General features: G+C 61.7%; 1 protein-coding gene across 1 annotated transcript; it reads left to right on the top strand.

The window, feature by feature from the left end:
* Positions 1-299: 299 nt before the first annotated feature.
* Positions 300-5,302, top strand: SOHLH1 (spermatogenesis and oogenesis specific basic helix-loop-helix 1; the record flags this gene model as incomplete). The annotated part of the gene is made up of 8 exons (XM_081279810.1): positions 300-367; positions 665-799; positions 1,206-1,353; positions 2,289-2,414; positions 2,667-2,739; positions 3,636-3,816; positions 4,316-4,386; positions 5,085-5,302. 8 exons carry the CDS (start codon positions 300-302, stop codon positions 5,300-5,302), a joined length of 1,020 nt encoding a protein of 339 aa, XP_081135936.1.
* Positions 5,303-20,267: the final 14,965 nt, after the last annotated feature.

A 20,267-nucleotide genomic window follows, 5' to 3' on the forward strand; every position in this document is an offset into this window, starting at 1 on the left:
TCCGCAAGGCGAACGCTGGCCTTTCCCTGGGCGTCCCGCGGGGGCCTGGGGAGGGTGGAGCCGCCCGCCACTTCCCGGCAACCTCTGCCTGGGGGAACTTTCCCGTAGGTGGCCGCGCGGGCCGGGGGCGGGGCGCGCAGGGCGGGGCGGGGCCGCGGGGGCCGGGGCCAGGTGTCCGCCGCGTGCGGAGCACGTGGGCAAGGCGGGCGTCCGGGAGGGGGAGGGGGCGGGGCCGCGGGCTGAGCGTGGGGTCGCTGCCCGGGTCCCGTTTGTTTCTCCCGCCGCCACACCTGGTTCCCATGGCGTCTCGCGGTGGCCCTGAGCTCCGGGCTGGGGTCCCCAGAGTCCCTGGCTTTGGGGGTTGCAGGTAAAGAATTGCGAGAGGAGTGTGAGGGTGTCAGGTCCCGAGGCCTCTGCCAAGGGACTACCATCTTCACCCTACCTGGAGCACCTGTGGCAGAGGCCCCACCCTGCTCCTGGGGGAGGCGGGGGAGGGTCCCGTGCTGACCAGGGCCTGCCATGTGTTCTCGCTGTGACCCTGGCTTGTGCTCTGCTTTTCCCCAGCCACCCCCTATAGACACCTGTTACTACTCCTGGGGCTCCTGATGGTCTTTTTTGGGATTCACAACCGGGGGGGGGGGGGGTCCTGGCTTCTTCTCTCTAGCGGCTCTTCCTTGTCTGGGACCCTGGCCAGCTTCCAGGACCCAACCCAGGTACCTGCCCGGGTCAAGGAGCCTGCAGTGACCGAGGGCCTCAGCTCCAGTCTCCCTAGGAACGTGCTCAGTGAGAGGGAGCGCAGGTGAGTGGCCAATTTGTGGAGGAGCCCTCCTGGCCCCGCCTGGTTTTAAGGGGTGGGGGCTGTGACTGCCTCCTGGCCTCAGGCAGCCAGGGCCAACTGACCAAGGTAAATCCACGTGGGGGGGGGGGTCCAGCAGCACCCTGTGGCCTGAAGCCCAGGCATCTGGAGGTTGTACGTTTGGGATCCTTTAGACCTGTACACTGTCTCACCGCTGTCCACACCCTGGTCCTTCTGGGATGGCGAGGCTGACCCCTGGAAACCCTCAGCTCAGACAGCTGGAGAGTTAATTAGTGGCCTTGTCCTCTGCTGGTTCCCCGGGAGAGGTCCTTGGGGTTCCAGCAGCTGCTGCCCCTTCTGGTGGAGGCTGGATGGGTTTGTGGACTTTTTAAAATTTTTCTGGGCACAGGAGGCGGATCTCTGTGAGCTGTGAGCGCCTGCGGGCCCTGCTGCCCCAGTTCGATGGCCGGCGGGAGGACATGGCCTCCGTCCTGGAGATGGCTGTGCAGTTTCTTCGGCTCACCCACACCCTGGTTCCTGGTGGGGAGCAGCATGCTGTAAGTTGTGGGTGTGTGGACCTGGTCTGGTGAGGATGGCCCAGTGTTGCTCAGGGGCAGTGTCCCCTCCAGCTTCATGCCTCCCTCCACAGCCTGGGCTGGCTGTGGCTTCTGCAGGGCACTTTGTTCAAACTGTTCCTGTTGCTATTCTTCCCCTGGGAGGGGACCTGCTTCCCCTGTCCTGTTCAGTGAGCAGTCGCCCCATGCTTGATGCCAATACTGGGGAGAATCAGGGTGTCCTCATGCTGCCCTGGCGGAGCGCCACATAGACCCTTTCCCTGCAGCTTTGCCTGAGAGAAGGCATGGGTCTGTGAGCCATGAGGGCTTCACCAAGTCTCCATAGCCCCTACAGTGAGGGGGGTGTCCACATGTGTGGGGACGGGGGGCCAGATGGGGATAGGGCGAGGCCTGGGTCTCACCCTGTGCCTGCAGCCTTGTCCTGAGTGCAGGGTGAGCTCTATGTGAGGCTCTGGCTTGCTGGTCACCTGTGGGACAGCTGCTCCGACCAGAGTCCTGACAGCCTCCCAGCTGACCTTGTGATTGGTGTGTTTGTTGAATTAACTCTTTGAGGTATTGGGGATCAAACGCAGGGACTGTGCATGCAGGCAAGTGCTCCAACACTGACCACATCTTGAGCGCTATCTTCGTTGGTTTTTTAATTAAAATCAAAATTGAGGGCTGGGGCTGGGGCTGAGCTGTAGAGCGCTCACCTAGCATGTGTGAGGCCCTGGGTTCGATCCTCAGCATCACATAAAAATAAAAGTTGGACTTGTGTCCAGCTACAACTAAAAAAAAAAAAAATTGTGACAGGGTCTCACTGAGGTGCCCAGGCTGGCTTTGAGCCTGTGATCCTCCTGCCTCAGCCTGCCAGCAGGACACCACCACGCCTGGCCTGTGTGTGTGTGTGTGTGTGTGTGTGTGTGTTTGAATTCCAGGTTCCTGCTTCCTCCAGGGAGGCTTGGCACAGGTGGAGCGAGGAAGTTCTGCAGTTAACCTTGGCGAGCCAGATTCCAGCCGGTGGGCCTGACCCTGGGACGGCAGCATCCACTGTGACTCCGTTAGTGTCCACTGGGGCCCATCCTTAGGGTTAGGGGATGTCCAGGGACAGCAGAGTCACCTGTGGTCTCGAGAACTAGTCACTTGCTTAGGCCCCGACTCGTACCAGTGGGATCACTGTCACTGTCACTTGGTTAGGATCTAGTGTTTCCAAAGGTGTCATGTTTGGCAGATGTGGGGGACTGGACTGGTGTGGGGAGGGCTGCTCAGTACTTGGCTCAGTATCCCCCACCCCCCTCTGTACACTGTCCAGGCAGCAGGACCCCTTGAGCTGTGTGACCCTGGCTGTGGACAAGAGTGAGGTGCTGGACGGACCACCCTCCCTCCCAGGTAAGTGACCACGTCCAGGGCAAGTCAGGAGACCTCCAGCCCTAAGAGTGGGGAGCGCTTTTCCTGGGTGCAGGTCCAGTTTTCACACTGTCTGTGTGCGGGGGACCCGTGCTGATGGTTTTCTTTTCAGGTAGCCCTGTACTCCCTGCCCTGGTCCTAACCACCTCCACTCCCCAAGGACGCGCCCCACTTCCTCCTGTCTTCCTCCAGGGGCCATGGGGGTGCACCAAGGCCTTCAGCCCATCTTGGGCACCCAGCTGACCTATTCCATGTCTAGTTCTAGCAGCCACCGTGGGCTGTTCTTGGCGTCCCCTGGCTGTCCATGGTGGTCTTGTGGCTAGATTGGCCACCTCTGTGCCCACTCTCTGCCTCTGCTGCAGGGGTGCTCTTGTGGGGACCCACCTCAGGCCTGCAGCCTTCCAGCCACCTTCCCCTGTGCCACCTTCCTTCCTTGAGGCTACTCTAGCCAAGCTCTGTCAGGGGGCTTTGGGGTCACCCTGAGGGGCACCTGTGATGGCCCTGACCCTGATGGCACTGGCCCTCCTGACCGTTCGTCACCTCTCAGATGTGTTTCCACTTCTGGAAATGGTTCTGCCGCCGGGTGATACCTCGTGACCCTGCAGATGTACCGCTGCCGTGGTGGGGCTTGCTGTGGGCAGAGCTGGCAGGCCAGCTGCAGCGGTCCGGTGGCAGGCCACAGGGGCTCAGTGGAAGGGATCCCAGACCCGAGGCTTCCTGCTCCCCAGGTGTTAGGCCCCTGCCTCTGGGCAGCCCTCTGCCTGGTCACCTGTCTGGGGCCCCTTCCATGAGTCCTTGTTGTGGGGCTGGACTTGGTCAGATCAAGAGGGCATGGGGGCAGCAGACAGGTGACCTGCTGACTGTGTCCCCCTTCTCAGAGCCCTTCAGCCTGGTGCCCCGGCCCCCATGCTGGCCGCCCTACTCACAGTGGCCGAGCTCCCCCAAGGTGAGCCAGGAGGCTCCTGATGGTCTGGGCCAGGCCGGGCCCCCAGCCAGAGTCCCCACATCCCCAGGTGGGCTGGCTGAGGAGGCAGCCCTGACACCTGTGGCAGATGCCAGGTGGGTGCCCATGGGCGTGCATGTGCGTGTGTGGGGAGTGTGCGCGTGAGCGTGCTTACCGGGCTGGCTACTGCAGGCCGCCCTCCAGCCGCACCCTGGGCCTTTCCCCTCACCTGGAAGCTTCCACTCTGGTGCCCAGCAGGTCTGCGAGGGGGGCTCAGGCGGTCAGGCCGGGACCAGCTGCCTGGCCGTGTGGCTTTCTAATGTGTGTTTCTGAAAATACTTTTGTCTCCTAATTGTCTCTTGTTTTGGCTGACGGCAAATGAGTTTGTGTTTTGGGAGCGCACACCAGCTGGGCGTGGGAGGGAGCAAGGCTGCGCTGGAGAGGAACCAGCAGGGGTGCTAGGGACAGGCCTGGGCTTGGGCTCCGCCTGCACCCCTTGGTGCAGCAGTGGGTGGTTTCTGCAGTGCTCCCATGGGGGCTGGAGCCCCTTTGGATATGAAGTGGCTTCTTGGGCCTAGGTCCATCGGTGGTCTCTTGGGGGTTTTTCACTTTCAGGTCTGTGTCAGGATCCAGTGTGGAGGATGGGACGTCCTTCCTGCTGACGGCCAGTCCTGACTGGTGGCTGGGTGAGTGGGGGCCGAGGTCCAGGCTGCCTTCGCCCTTGCCAGCCCGGGCACTGGGGCCTCAGCCCTTTCCACGGAGCTAGGGTGGTCGTGCCCGGGCCCAGCTGGCTGTGCACAGTGCAGTTTCCAGAGTGTGTCTGGGTCTCCACCTCCCTCTGGCTGGTGGTTGTCAGGGCAACAGGCAGGGAGAGTCAGAGGTAAAGCATGTGTGTGAGCGTGTGTGTGCATGCACATGTGATGATGTGTAAGGATGAGCACACTTGAGTGTGAACATACATGCGAGTGAGCACGTGCCTGTGAGCTTGCATGTGACCACTGTGAGCAAGAGTACGTGGGCGTGTGTGTGAGGGGCATGCCTGTGAGCCTGAGACGTGTGTGGACATCTGACCTGTGGAGTGGGCTGTGTGGGGTCCTGGGCCTTCTCTCAACCCCACATCGTCACAGAGGCCCCTGGAGGTGTCTGGATAGTCACGTGTTGGGTGTCGGTCTTCCCCTTTAGGTCCTAGAGCTGGGATACCCTCACGATCTGTCTGGGAGCAGGGTCTCTGCACTGGAGGACTGGGAACCACGGGGAGGCAGGGCTTACCTTCCCAGAGGAGTAGAGAGTGGCGGAGGGAGCCCCACTGTATGCCCTGACCCTGCCCGCCTGCCCCAGTGTCCAGGGCACCCTCCTCCTCTGCTGATGTGCCTTTTGCTCCCAGGGTCCCTGGAGGGAAGAGGAAGCACTGTCCCACCCTGGGCCCCAGCCCGGAGTAGCCCAGCACAGCGGGCAGAGCCAGCCTTCCTGGGCGACCCTGAGCCTGGCTCCCCGGAGCTCCAGGATAGTCCCCTGGAGCTGTGGGGCTCTGACCTGGGCAGCTGGGGCCTTGAACTGCGGGAGGAGGTGGACGGCATCTTCCCTGATTTCCTTGCCTGCTAGCCACTGCCGGAGGGGCAGGACGGCAAGGCCCAGAGCCTGGGCAGCCTGTGTGTCCCTCACGTGCGGGTGCCTTATTTTGGGCTGGGTTGCAGCTGTGCCCTAATCTGAGCGAGCCTGGCAGGGCTGTGCGCCCGGAGGCTGGATATTAAAAAGGGAAAGCGATTTTCCTGGAGGAGAACAAACCCTGTGGCTTTTGTGTAATGAATCCAATTCATCAGGCAGATGCGCCACCTCCATTCAGAGCACAGGCAGCTGCCCCACAGGGACGCTGACGTCCCTGAGTAGCCCAGGCTGGGTGGGGGTGGCTGCAGCTCTGGGTCCCGCTCCCAGGGAGGGTAGTCTGAGGGCTGCTATCCTCTTCAGCGTCCCTCAGAGCTGTGGGCCGGGTGTTTGGACTGTGTGGGGTCCTTTCAGGATGACCCTCATGTCCCTCTCTCAGCCCAGGGTGTCCCAGGGAGGGGCTGGCTAACTTCTCGCCATTGCCATGGCTGCCCTTGCCACGATGAGGTTGTTGGGGACCCTGGGCCAAGGCCCCCTGCCCCCCACATCTGTGGAGGGACTCAGTTCCTGCCAGCAGGGGAAGCAAGCCCCATGGTCTTGTCCTACCTCCCTCCAGGGGGACAGCAGGCTTGCCCTTCTGTCTCCATCTGGACTCAAGGCCCCAGGTCCTGTGACCCCACCCCCACAAATGAATTCTGGGGGCCAGAGCAGTCTCAGCTCTCCCAGAAGATCGAGTTCTGAGTGTAGGCTCAGCCTCCCGGGTTCCTCGCCCCCACAGCCGGCGGAAGGTTCCATTCATTCTGAGTCACTCTGACGAGGCCTGGAGCTGCTGGTGTGGGAGGGAGGCACTTGCTGGCTGCGTGGAGCCAGGTCGTCACAAACCCTGGGTGTAGGAGGACGAGCCCCTCAGCCTGGAGCAGGGCAGGGCTGTCCAGGAGCCCATCTGTGTGCCCGCTGGGGTCCTTTGGCAGGGGCTGGGTCCAGGTGGACACCAGAGGTGTGGCTCTCACCTGTGGACCAGCATCCTCCTGACCCTCTTGTCCCCTCTTGGTCTGAGGATCATGATAAGAGCCTGGCGCAGAGGTCCAATGGTGGTCGGGGGTCCCGGCTGCTGCATCCCAGAAACATGCAGATCCTCAGAGTTCCAGGATGAGGCCTCCGGGCACCCTGTGCACCTCTGGGCTTGTAAGTCAGACCCCCCGCTGGTGGCCACAGGAAGCTTTGGCTCTGGCCAAGCTGAGGTGTCAGAGCCAGGCCTGAGAGGCCCACCTGAGGCCGGCCTCACCTGTAGCCCGGTGAGGGAGGACTCAGGCTTGTGGACAGACCTGACGGGTGCCCTAGGGCTTGGACAGGCAGGACACTGGCCTGGCCCCTGACTTCCCCAGAAGGTGAGGGACAGACTCCATTCCAGGGGGCCCCAGGCGGAATGGACCCTGCCTCTCTGCAGGGTCTTGGCTGACGTGCATGTCAGGGCTGGAGGTGGGGAGGGTCTGTGGGCAGGCTCTGCCATGCTCGTGTCCACCAGCAGGACAGGGGCTGGGGTCTCTGGAAGAGCATCTCAGGGGCCTGTGGCATGTGTGGTGGTCCTTGGGTCTTGATTACCTCTGTTGGAGGTGGCTGCTCAGGGGTCTCTGTCCATCCTGCTCTCGAGGTTGTGGTGGGGGTACAGCTTCCTCTTTGTCACCTTCCCCACCTGCTGCAGGGTCGAGTTCCTGGATACTGGTGGCCCAGGATTCTGTGCAAATGGCTGGTGCCAGGCCTGGGCTGAGGTCCCTGGGCTGGGAGCCCCCCACCCCAGAGTGGCCAGGTTCCTGCAGGCAGAGTCCACACCCAGGACTGGCCCTTCCTGCCACACTGGTGGGCTCACAGGGTGTTCCCTTTCCCTGCTGCAGTGGCCCCCAGAATCCACATCTTCCTGGGACCTCAGATTACGACTTTATTTGGAAACAGGGTCTTTGCAGGTGTCATTAGTTGAGGATCATGAGACCCTCCTGCATCGAGGGTGGGGCCCCAGTCCAACAGCGGGTGTTCTTACAGGATCCTGCGGGGTGTTGCAGTCCCAGCACTGAGGGGGAGGGAAGAGGGGAGTGTGGAACAGCCGCAGGGAGAGGCCTGGGACCACGCAGTCAGTGACAGCAGGGCCTGGGGACAGTCACGGCCACAGTGTCGCTTCCCGGAGTGGGAATTGGCTGGTTGGCCTTTCTGTTGCCCCAGGTGTTAAACTAGGTGCTGCAGGTACCCCAGGGTCAGTGGTCAATGGAAGGTTGATCCTCTTTCAAAGGTGGCAAGTTGGGGGCCCGTATCCCCACCCATGGTCCTTCTGTGCTGCCCCAGACTCTGCCCTGCTACACAGCCCCTGGCTCAGCTCCCCTCACCACGGGAAGCATGGTCCCTGCAGATGGGCAGTGATGTGGCTGCCCCAAGTGTCCCTGGGCTCAGCTGGTCACTCTGTGCTAGTGCTCTCTGGGCTGTGACTTGGCACGCACGCGCCTGAGAGGAGGTGCTGGTGGCCCTGCCTGCACAGTGATGAGCTCTCCTTGGCACCATCTCAAGGCTCAGTGGCCATCACTCACCCAGGACGGCAGAAGCCAGCACCTTGGTACTGCCAAGGTGCCAGAGCACGGCTGGCCTGCAGCAGCTGCATACCAAAGCCAGCAGTTCATGAGGCCCTGGCCTGGGCCTTAAGGCCAGCACCCAGGGCTGTGGAAATTGGCATGTTTGCCCTCATCCCAGGAACCCAAGGTGCTTGGGCAACTAGGGATGCTTGGTGTGCCTTGGAAGAGGCAGAGACTTCCGGGAGGTGACGTGACCCCTGAAGTACTGTCCTGGGACACCTGCCAGGCACCCCCTTTCACCTTCCACTGCCAGGTGGAGACCGTGGGTGCTGGGGCCAGGGTGGGAACACCTGGCAAGTTGTGGCAGTTAAGGACTGCCCGAAGTCCACCCCCCTGGGGCCCCCAAGGTGCGTCCCTGGGGCGCTCTCTCCCTCCATGTTCCAGGTTAGACCTCGTCCCGCACCACGGCCCTGTGGCAGGGACAGGAGTGCCGGCTCCCCGCCCTGCCTGTGGGATGGACCTCACTGGCTTGTGTCAGTTGGAGTAGTTCAGGGGTCACGTCACCTCCCAGAAGTCTCTGGCTGCCTCCTGAAGTGGCCCTGTGCAGGGGACAGCTCTGCTTCTGTTCTCAGCCTGCAGGTGTGTCCACTTGCACCATGGCTGCCAGCACAAAGGCCCAGGGACTTTAACTCTGCCAAGGCCCTCACCGCAGGTGTAGGATGTGGCCCCAGTCCATCAGCATCTGAGTGGCCCAGCTGGATCTGTCCCGGGCCACCACCAGGCCTCCGTGTCCATCGATGTGTTTTTACTGCTGGATTGCGTTCCTGGCCCTGGCCTCCGCTCGCCTGCCTTTGGGATTTGTAGAATGGCACAGCACAGAGCAGTCTTCTAGACTGGCGCTGCGTGGCTGGTGGCGATGTCTGTGACAATCACCCGGGAGTCACCCTGCTTCTTTCAAGATGGCTTTTTGGGGTCTGTCCTTTGTGACTCCATGTGCGTCTCCAGGCTTCGTCTGTGTTGTGGAGGGGTCGGAACTCCTCCTGCTGAGGCTGAGAGCTGTGGTGTGTGTGACGTGTGGGTCATCCCTCCTCTGTTTGTGATGGTGGCTCTTGGGACTGGTGCTGCCCGGAGCTCCAGGGTGCGTGTGCAGACGCAGTTGAGACCTGGCCTTTGTCTTCAAGCGTCCACATGTGCAGAAGGGGGATTGCTGGGTGGACGGTGGTCATTCTCAGTCTATAGAACGGCTGATCTTTGTTGATTTTTCAGAATGTGCTGGTGGTCCTGCTGCTTCTGGTGGCTCTTCTGTGGCAGCTTGTGGGCCATGTGCGGTCGTGGGGACTCCCTTGCACCTCTGGGGATGCTCCTGGGACCACCTTCCGGGCCTATTCCTCTGCTCACCTCTGTTCTTCTGATTTTCCTGCCTGTGTGTGTCCTTTGGAGACATGCGGCTGCCCCTGTAGCTCAGTGTAGGATGGTACTGCCAAGTCACGGGACGTCTCGTCTCTTTCCCCCACAGGGTGGCCAGGCCATTCTGCATTGTGACTGACGACACATGCATTTTGGTTCTGTGTCCTTGCAAGCAAGCCTGGTGACTCTGTCTTCAGTTAGCTGCTCCAGTGGGTGGGGAGTGACGCATCTTCTCGGCTGGGATTTCATCTGTGCCCGCTGAGGGTGCCAGTGTACTCATTCAGCAGGAAGTCAGCATAATAAGTCACGCCCTTGAGCCATCAGCTCCCGAAATACCTCAGGTCCTGAAACCCACCACATCTACAAACCCCCGCCCCGGAGGGACGAGGACCCTCTGAGGATGTGGTGAGCCACGGTTTCTCACAGGGCAGCCGTGTGCACTGCTGCCCAGACACCCCTGTGGGGACCTGTGAGTAGCTGTTAGGAGCAGGGGGCTGCCCTGTGTGTTCAGGTCTTTGGCCTCCTCACTGATTCTCACCCAGTGTCCCCACCATTCCCCACCATTAGGCTAAGTCACCGTGCCCAGAGAGCCCAGCCCCAGCCCTTGGGCCCTGTGGACGTGACCTTGAGCTTCGGCAGGGCCTGGATTGCCCCATTACCTGGGGTTCCCAGGTCAACCACAAGGAAGAAACGAGGAGATCATGTGCATCTGTGTGCACGTGCATGTGCGTGAGCAGGCGTGCAGCTCCTGGTGTCTGCAGCAGGTGCTCAGCGGCACACACCCACTTCCGTAGCAGCCTGCCTGCTGGGCTGTGGACTCTTAGGGTTTGCAGGAAGCAAGGAGCCTTTGGGTCTGGAAATGCCCCCAGTGGAGTCCTGGGGGTGCCCGGCAGGCTCCTGGGTCTCAGCCCAGCGTGCTGACTTCAGGGTGGTCAACCCAAAGGAGACAAGGCCCCAGATGCTGCAGAGATTCTCTAGCAGCTCGGCAGGCAGGCGTGAGGGGGCAGTGTCAGGCATGGGGACGTTTCTGGGTGGGCTGGGCCCTTGTCAGGAATGCAGCCGCAGAGGGAGCTGGAGCTGCTGTGGCCCTGGGTTGGCTGTTCTCCAAGTCTCTAGGAGGCCATGTTACCTGCTCCAGTCCAGGAGGCTCTCCAGCCCAGGGATACTGTCCCCGGCTGCCGGCTGGGGTGAGTTGGTCTGAGCCGGGTTGCCATGGGCAGTCCTTGGCCCACTGCTGGGTTCTCTGTTTATTGGGGCCCCTCCTGCCTGACTCTCAAGCTGGGGCAGAGCCTCTCGGCCCCCCTTTATCCATCCCAGCGGGGCGCTGAGAGCGCCTTGGGTGAAAGGTGGGGGCTGTCCCAGCACTCCTCCCCTACTGCCCCCAGCAGGTGCTCAGGGGTCTGGCTTCTCTCCCAAGTCACCCAAGCTGCACTGGTGCCCGAGGGTGGCCCCCTTCCTGACCTGCTGGGGGTGCCTGGGTCCTGCCGGATGAGGCTCCCTTCCTGTTTCTGGCTTGCTCTTTGGTCTGCAGCAGGGAGGAGGGTCAGAGGTGCTCCTGGCTGGCCTCATCCCCACACCCTTGGTCCTTCCCTGGACAGTGCTCCCAGAGCTCAGGGTGCAAGTCCACCGGTGGCCGGCTGTCAGGTCTCCAGCCTTCGCCGGCGGCAGGTCCTCCCCTCTCAGCCACAGCTGCTCTGCACGGCTGGGCTGACCATCGCTGGAGGGGACAAGGACCATGACCAGGGCATGGTGAGTGTCCTTTTGTGTGTGCTGTAGTCTGGTCTTGTGGTAGATGGCCACTGTTTGTTATCCCGCCTGGTGTGATCTGCTTAGTTTGTCTCCCAGTTTTTAAAAATTATGGTAAAATACATGTAGCATAAAAATTAGTCTGAACTTTTTTCCCCTCTTCCGACACGGGCTCATGTGCTGCCCCAGCTGGCCCTGAACTCCTGGGTCTAGTGACCCTCCCAGCTCGGGCCCCTGAGCAGCTGGGACTGCAGGACGCACCTCCACGCTGGTTCCTTAGCCTTTGTAGGGGCACAGCCATTCACACTGGGGTGGGCACCCTCACGCCATCTCCGTAACGTCCCTGAGGTCCCAGTCTGCCCTGTCCAGCATGGTTCCCGCCCCTCCCACTTCCTCCAGTGCTATCCTCTACCCTGCTTCGTCCCGGGTCTCCCTGTGGGCTTCCTGGTGCTGGAATGCGCTGTGGACCCGTGAGTGTCGCCCAGCTGAGGCGGGCTGGGGACAGCTGCGTCCCCCAGGCCTGCCCGTCCTTTCTCTCATGTCCCCTGTTTTGGATTTCATTTACTTTGATCTGTCGACAGAAGACAATTACAAGTGTCATTTAGAGGTCTTAGTGGGTCTTTGCCATTCTAGAACCAGGCTGCTCCTCATTGCAAAAGGGGCACAGGAGGTGGCTTCAAGGACAGGGAAGGGACAAGGGCCGGTGCTGGCCTGTGGGGGCCTTGGGCTGCTGCCCCTCTGCCCTGGTTCCTTGGGAGGGAAGTCACTCATCTGTGCCTGCTGGGTGGCACTGTGGTCGGTGACCTGGGTCTGCTGGGTCCCGAGTCCTGGCCAACTGTGGTGCCTGCCGTCTCCTCTGTCACCACAGATGGGGCAGTTCCACAGGACAGTTTGTCCAAAGTGGAGTTTCTGGCTTACAGAGGTGTGTGTGACCAACTCAATAGCTGTCATGTCGTCAGTGATCTGAGGACGGGAAGGCGGTTGGATATCCCCAATGCGGCCAGTCCGGTGGGTGAGATTTGGCTTGCCGCTGCTGCGTTAATTAGCCTCCTCTGCATGCCCGGGAGCCTGTGTGTCTGTTGGCTCTTCAGGCTCTCCCCTGGTGAGTTGCTGGTTTGTAACGGGGCCAGTTGCTCACCCTGGCCTTCTCTGCCACAGCCTCCCAGGTGGCTTTGAGGACAGTGGTGTGGGGGACTGACCGCAAGGCTGGACAGAGCCCTGGCTCCCTGTGAGTGGGTGCCATCTACCTAGATCTTCCAGAAGCATCTCCAGGTGCTGTGTGGTGCAGCCCCACAGGAAGGTCGCTGCCCTCTGCCCTCTGGTCCTCCCCACAGGGCTGTCCAGGGGGCGGGGCAGACAGCGTTCTGACCTGGCTGCAGTTCCCTCTGCCGGGCTTTGTTCAGCCCCAGTGCGGCAGGGCCACCAGCACCCAACCCTGTGACTTGGGCTCTGGGTCGGCCCCCTGGAGGGCTGGGTGTTTGGGGGGAGGAGGCCTTGGCGAAGGGGTTGTGGCCTGGAAGGGTCCGGAGCCCAAGGTGTCCTGGGGGGAACCCAGTCCCTGGTGTACCCACTCACCCCTCAGTTCACAGACCTGATTCTCTTGAGAGCCACCCTTTGTCCCTCTTAGCTGCCTCCCCTTGGCTCCAGGAAGGACATGGGATACAGACCAGGCCACTGAATGGCACAAGAGCTTCAGTTCCTGGGTGGAGCTTGTTGGGAAAAGTATAAACGGCAGCCATACCCCAGAGAAAAAAACCCCAACATGGCGCCTAAGGACTTCTCCTTCCTACCTTCTTCTTCTCTGCAGTGGCGCGAAAAGTTCCCGCCCTTGTGAACTCTCCCGGCGGCGCCAATTTCAAACCTCGCTGGCGGGGAACCTTAGCCCCAATGAGAACTAATGCCTGGGCGCGGGAACTCATATCTGGAAGAACTTGCCAATAAACGGGTGGCCTGCCATTTATCTAAGCCCTACCATCTCCCCTTTAGTTCTATATAAGCACACAGCTTTTGCAATAAAATTGGAATTCTCCCGGCGAAGTGTCTTTGCGTGGGGAATTCTTTCAGAGCTGGTGTTGGGAGGGCCTGACCCAGCGAGTTCACTACCATCGGCAAAGCCCAAGAATGTTGGCTGCACCGTGGAGGAGAGAGGCCGAGACCTGCAGAGACGTGGCTGGGATGAGATCTACCTGTGCCTGGATCCACCTGGGCTTGCAGGTGGTCACCACAGCACCTTTTAGACGTGAGAGCCAATAAATCGCATCTGTTGTGTCTGTGTAAGGTTTTCTGTATTTTGAGCTGAAGAGTCCTAGTTGACACGAGTCTGCCTGTGAAGCAGAGACTCGTCACTGTGCACTCATCACTTGGTGAAGGCTAACAACTCTGGGGAGGGCCCAGCTGCTCCGTCAGGTGCCTGGACTGGGGAAGACGCTCCCTCTTTTTCTATACCTGTTTCTGCAGATGAGAAGAAATGTCCCCTGCAGTCTGACAGATTCAGAGTCACCTTGGATGAAATCCTTTATTGAGCAAGGAAGGGCCAGGGCTGAGAAGCAGGGATGGGGCGGGGCTGAGCCCTACAGGCTGGTGCGGAGGGACCGTCTGCAGACGTGGGCCCCTGGGCACCTCACGGCCCACTGCAGGCCCCTCTGGGGGCAGGGGGCTGCACAGGAGAGGTGTTCGTGGTGGGCTTCCTGGAGGGTCAGAAGGGGTGAGCTAGCATACGTCCCCGCGAGCCCCACGCCTCCCCCGGTGCCCAGCCTTGGCTCCCTCCCCACTCCAGGGACAGGATGCCTGGGTCCTCTGGAGGGGAAGGCGTCACCCACTATCGCTGGTGTGGCAGTCCTAGAGTTTGAGCTCTGGCAGTGGTCTGAGGGGACAGAGTGGCCTGGATCAGCCCAGGCCTGGCCCTACCCCAGCTGCCCCTGGCTATCAGGCAGGCCACTGGAAGGCAGGGAGGGTACGGCCTTCCCTGAGAGTTGCAGTGGCTGGATCTGCTGCCCGAGGTGGCTGAGGTCCTTAAGACACTCCCAGAGTTGTCCTGGATCCCCCACTTTGCAGGGAGCCCCTGCACTGGGAGGGGAGGGACTGTGGGAGTCTCCCCTCCTGGCCACTGGGGCAGCTACAGCAGGACAGAACATGGAGGGAGCCCCACAATGGCTCCTCTGACAGGCCTGGGGCAGGGGCCACGGGGAGGCTGGGCCCTGTGGGAGGCTGGGCCCTGTGGGAGGCTGGGCCACAGGGAGGCTCAGGCATTGTGCTCTCGGACCAGGGGAGGGCGCCCATCTAGGTGGGCAGTTTCCAACTGTGGTGAGGAAAGGGGAGAGCTGTGTCTGCCCCTGGGAGGGGAGGGAGAGGCCCTGAGGGGAGGAGAACATCTACTGCGGAATCCAAAATACCGACTGGCCCCGTGGGGGAGTTTGCCACCCGCTGTCTGCCGCAGGCCGGCTGCAGCGAAATAATGGGGGTGGGGTGGGGGGTGACGAGCAACTTGTGTAGATTGATTCAGCAGGAGTGGGAGCCGTTTATTGTAGGACAGGAGGGGTATATACACACTCCACACAGCTTATCTCAATTAACATAAACTAGATACAGCAGTCAACCAATCAGGAATCTCCACACTCAATGGCTCGCTGGCGCCACCTCACAAACCACTCCCCCTGGCAAAATACCAGGCGCCATCCTGACTTGTTTACAGACTCTAACAGCTGTCTAGGAGAAAACAAACCTGAGTTGATTGGCCCTGGAAGCAGAGACCCTTGGGCCTGCTCACTGGGAGGGGACCAGTCCCCTGCTCGCCCGCCTGCCTCCTCCCTCAGGAGACCCTTCCTGGGCTGGCCGCCAGGCTGCGCTGGCCCTTGGTGCTCATTGATTAGGAAGAGGATCAGATAGTCCTGGGGCTTCACCTTCACCAGGTAAAGTGTGTTGTGTCCCCAGTCTGTGAAGGCCAGGACTCACACAGGTCTGGGGCCATGGGCCCTGGGAGGCACACCTGTCCACCCCTGAGGCTGAGCCCCCACTGCCTCTGCTTAGGGCTAGCGCCAGGCCCTGTGGGGCCCCAGGGGCAGGAGGTGTGGTGGGGCCAGGCACAGGGACCTCCTCTGCCCCCTGAGAGTGGCTGCCAGTGCCCAGTGGGCATTGGCCCAGAGCTGCCTGCCCAGGGATGCCTAGTGCAAGCCACACCTGCGAGCCCAAGCCCCACGTCTCCAGGCCATGCTGCAGGCGAACACTCACACTCACACTTGAGGCTGAACTGGTTCTCCACGTGGGTCTTACCAGGGTCATGAGCTGGCACTGCTGCTCCTCCCTGCAGTCGGGCAGGGGCATCCCCGGGCTTCCCACTGTGGGACCACGCTGTTGTGCCTGTCCCCACTTGGCCTCCAGTCCCCTGGCCTTGGGACCATGTTGGCCTCCACTGGAGGCTCCTGCCTCCCCTGGAAACTGGGTGCTGGGGTCACCCTAACAGGTCACCCTAGGGAAGGGCAGTGACAGATACACTTGCTCCTGCACACACCTGGAGTGCCCAGCCTTACGGGAAGCCCTGAGGTGACCTGAGCCCATGGGCAGCCTACAGTGACTGTGGCAAGTGTCAGGGGACAGCAGCTGAGAGAGGGCAGGTCAGTCCCCCCGCCCCCCAGGTGTCCACGCTGGACTCACGGCACAAGGAGAACTGCATGACGGTTGCTGTCTGTTGTGTCCAGAGCCTTGATGAAACCCTGAAGGGCCTGTGAGGCCGGATAAGGGCCATGTCGTTGGAGGCCAGGGCTGCCATGTGCCAGGGCCCAGAGACCTGTGGGCGGCAAGCGGGGAGGACTGAGGGGCGGGGCCTCCTTCCTGCCCGGAAGCTACCCCCTTATCCACGGTCAGCACTGGGCCAGACCTGTCCAGGAGCCCCCTGAGGCACTGACCAGGCTGGTGGGTCCCAGGCCCTCAGGACAACCAGGGGACATGGTGCACGGGGTACGTCAGGCCCAGGGCAGAGATTCCGTCTTAGGGTTCTGCAGCCTGCAGGTGTTCAGAAGGGGCAGCCTGTGGGTGCTCTCCAGGGCTCTGTGCTGCCTGCACTCTGTCCAGATGCTCCCTGTGACACGGTCCCCCAGCCCTGTCCTGCTGTGCCTCCTAAGAACCCTGCCTGCCCTCCACCCCTTACCTCTGAGGGGTCTGCCTCCTTCTCCTCGGAGGCCTGGTCCTGGGCCTGTGATAAGCCAGAGGGGCTGCATCCTTACTGGTGCTCTGTCTGGGTTTGGTGGCAGTTGGGGACTTTCCCCAGGATGCCATCTATATAGCTTGTGGTCAGGGTGCCTGGTCAGGTCACCAGGAAGGCTTTCCTCCGGGTGGGGGCACTAATCCTCCAAAATGCCAGCCAGCCATGGTCTCTTGGCTTCTCTGTTGCTTTGGATGCCAGCACTGGCTTGTCTCCACAGAGCCCGTTTCCAGAATCAACAGCCGCTGGGACCCGGCCAGCTCGGGGCCTGAGTGGTATCAGGGTCACATCGGGGCACCCTCTGCATTGCACAATTATTGGAACATAATTAGGTGGACACAAGCCGTGGACAGAGGGGTCCTGGGATTGGTCCTGGCGTCCCCCAGGTGTTATGAGCCCTGTGTGCCCAGGAAGCTGCCCTCCCGGCTGGCACAGCAGGACTGAAGTCTGCTAGGGTTGCCCACGTACCCAAGGTGCACGTGGCGGACATGCCAACCCCAGAACCTCGGGACGGGGCCTTGTTTGGAAACAGTGTCCTCTCGGCTGTGGATGGTAGGATGCGCTCATGCCGCCGCGGGTGGCCGTCCTCCAGGTAGAAAGTCAGAAAGGGGCATATGGGCCCAGGAGGGATGTCGGGGTGCAGCAGAGGTTGAAGTGATGCTCTCACGGCCTGCATCCTGGGGCTGCTTGCTGAGTCTGGCAAGACCCAGGCCTTGCCCCCAGGACGCCGTCCAGGCCTCCACCCACAGGTGTCGGGGTGCTGGACACAGGGGCCTTGCCATGTGATGTGCCCACAGCTGTCAGCCTGGCCTTCCTTGCAGTCCCAGCTCGCACCTGACATCTGGTCCTCACTCCTGTGACCTCAGGGCCTGTCCCCTCGGCCAGACCCTCCAGGGACAGTGCTGCAGCATTCCCAAGGCCCGGGCAAAAAGCCCGCTGTGACCCCCAGAGGAGGCACCGGGCTGGTACTGAGGAGGAGCTCAGAGGCTGTGCTGTCGGGGGCAGGGTGAGCGCAGAGTCAACGCCTCTCCCCAGGCCGTCCCGTCTGCCCGGCCGCAGTCCCTCACAGACCCCGCAGTGGGGCCACCTCCTGGGAGCCCTGCCCTGTGGGCTTCTCCTGGACTCTGCCCTTGCCCAGCTGAATGGAGGGAGCAAGTGGAAGAAGGCTGGGGGCAGAGCCCAGGGCTCTGCTATGCTGCCAGGCTACTCTGGCACCTGCGGGGTTCTCTGGGGTCACCTGCCCAGTGAGTCCCTCAGGCCTTCCGGGATCAGAGAGCAGGTCATTTGAGAGCCTCATCCTTGGCTTCCTTGGCCCCAGGTTTGACACTCCCCACCCAGATTTGCAGGTGAGGGGTGCTGGGCCCTGGTCCTCAGGAGGGGCAGAGCTGCAGGAGGCCATGACAGTACATGCCCACCACGCCCGGCATCCTGGTCCTGTATGTGGGGCCCAGCGGCTCTGCCCACGCTCTGGGTGGCTAGCCCAGGGCTCCTCCCACTGCCAACATAGAAGCCCCTCCTCGCACTCTGTTCCCTGCTCTTTCTGAGAGGGGCCTGGGTTCCTGTGAACTTGGCTGACCAGGACCCTCCCAGTGCAGCCTCCTGGCCTCCTATGCCCATGTCCCTTCCCCCAGGACAATGGCAAGGTCACCTCCATCCATAGTCCACACACGGCCCTGTCAGGTGCTTTCTGGTTTTGAATGTTAATCTTTAAGGACAACACAGAGGGCTCTGATGGGTCAGCATCCGGATTCAGAGCAGAGCCCTGACCTGGTCCTCACTCCTGACTCCCCGTGGGGACCCTCCTTATGGATTATCTAATTGGGAGCATTTGTGCAGCAGACTCTGGGGGCTGTGGAGAGCACAGTGATGGCCAGGGAGACACCTGCCCTGTGAACCCATGTTTACTGGAGTGACGTGACTGTCCCCCCCACCAGCATGGCAGTGCCAATCCTCAGCCAGTGCTCCCTGGGCACAAGCACTCACCCACAGGCCCTGGCCCGGTCCTCGCAGCGTCATCCTCAGGAGCAGAGGCTTGGGTCTCCCAGGCCTCGTGGGTGAGGAACAGGCATGGAGGTGGCCAGGTCACAGAGCTGGTGAGTGGCTGGGAGTCCAGGGAGGGGTAGTGTCAGGCTGCCTGCAGGGTGGCACAGGAAAGGTGCAGCCAGCCCTGGAGCCAGGACTTCCCCAACAGGCACAAACAGCCCGGGTGTGTAGGAACTTAGAGATCAGGTTTCCTGTGACAGACGAGGGTAACCAGGCGGAAGGCCGGAGCCGAGGGGCGGACGGCTGGTGTTCTTGGGCGGGCAGAAGTGGGTTGATGGCCAACACAGCTCAAAGTCAACAAGAAGAAGACAAATGCAAAATGGCAAGGGGTGGGGACAGGCGGTGAGGGGTGCGGACAGGCGGTGAGGGGTGGGGACAGGCGGTGAGGGGAGGAAGCTGCGGTGACCCAGTGGGAGCCCCAGGCCGCTGCCTGGCTGGGCACAGAGCCTGGGACTCAGGGCAGTGGTCTCCTCTTACAGTGAGGTTAGGTCTCCTTCTGAAGTGGGAGGCAGGGCTAGGGCAGGGCCAGGGGGAGTCATTTGGAAGTTTCTGGCGACACTCTCAGGCCTGAAAGTGGGATGTTGCTTGGGGGGATCTGGGCATCCCAAATGCCCACCCTAGAGGAATGGCCAGAGGTGTGGCAGGTGAGACCGGGCGCTGCAGGTGGGCAGGACACCTGGAGTGCACCCGTGACCTGGGCGCTGCTGTCCACCCAGGAGTGCTGGAGCCGGGGGGCCCTGGCTCCATCTTGGCGCTGCAGTCAGTAGAGGAGCACCTGTGGTCAGGTCAGGAAGGCAGGAGCAGAGGGAGCTGGAGGAGCTGTGCGGGCAACACAGGTGTGACCGCGAGGGACAGGTGCTGGTATCTGTCTGCGCATCTGGGTGTCCGAGCTGTCTCCAGACCGAAGAGCAAAGGGAGGTAGGAAGACAGTGGCAGAACCCGAAGTCCCTGTTGGAGGCTGAGCGCGGCGAGGCTGCAGGCAGTGGACACACGGGCACACCTGCTGGTGTCGGGACAGGCGACTCTCCGTGGCCGGCAGCCCCTTAAGCAGGTGCTGTGTCTGCCGCCGGGCCAGGGGTCTGGTCAGTGGTGGCCCCGTCCCCTAGCACCTGTCCTGCGCCTCTTCAGGGCTGTTTCCGTCTCATCTTGGTGCGTCCTGCTGGGCGCTGCTCCCCAGTGCCGACTTTGCCCACCACAGGTGCTGGGCATGTGGGCAGCTTCCTGTGTGTCCCTTGTGTGGCTCAGTGGGCTGGACCAGGAATGGGTGGGAAGCTGGAAACCCGAGAGGCCTGTGGGACAGCCAGTCCCCTTCTACCCTGCCCACCTGGCGGGTTGCTTTGAGGATGAGCTCTGCCAGCCTCTGACCCCGCAGTGCCTAAGGGAAGGTGGGGGCAGGCTCCTGGTCCTGAAGCACCAAACCTGGCTCCTTCACCAGCAGGTGCTGGTGCTGGGCGTGTTGGGCAGTGTGAGTACTGAGTGACCCCTGTGTCCACCATAGAACCCTGGGCCTGACCACCCAGGTGGTCCAACCCCCTGACTCCCTCCAAAGGGACTTGGGGTGGGGCCAGCTGCTCCTCATACTGGGGTGCTCTGGTCAGGGAGTCACTCCTTGCCCTCCAGGCTGCCCCGCCGTCCACCACCCAGTAGGGGCCTGGGGATCTGGGGGGACCCTGACTTCCAGGTGGGCTGCAGAGATGGGGGACTGCCCAGGGCCAAGGGACAGAGGCTGGCAGGCTTCCGCGGGCCTCTTCTGGGCTCAGAGGCCAAGATCTTTCATTTCAGCTTTTATTTGGAGAGGACTGAGATACTCATGCAGTGGCGAGGAAGACCACAGCCAAGTTCCAGGGCCCACGCTGGCCTCCCAGGTCACTGGCCGTGTGCCCAGCTAAGGACACCACTTTTGCGTGACATGGACGCTGCCTGCATGCACTGCAGGGTGCGAGTGAGTGTGAGAGTGGGTGGGGTATGAGAAAGTGAGTGTGAGTGAGTGTGAGAGTTGGCAGGGTGTGTGAGAGGA

This window comes from Spermophilus citellus, assembly GCF_964194105.1.
Source record: "Spermophilus citellus genome assembly, chromosome: 2".
NCBI lineage: Eukaryota > Metazoa > Chordata > Mammalia > Rodentia > Sciuridae > Spermophilus > Spermophilus citellus.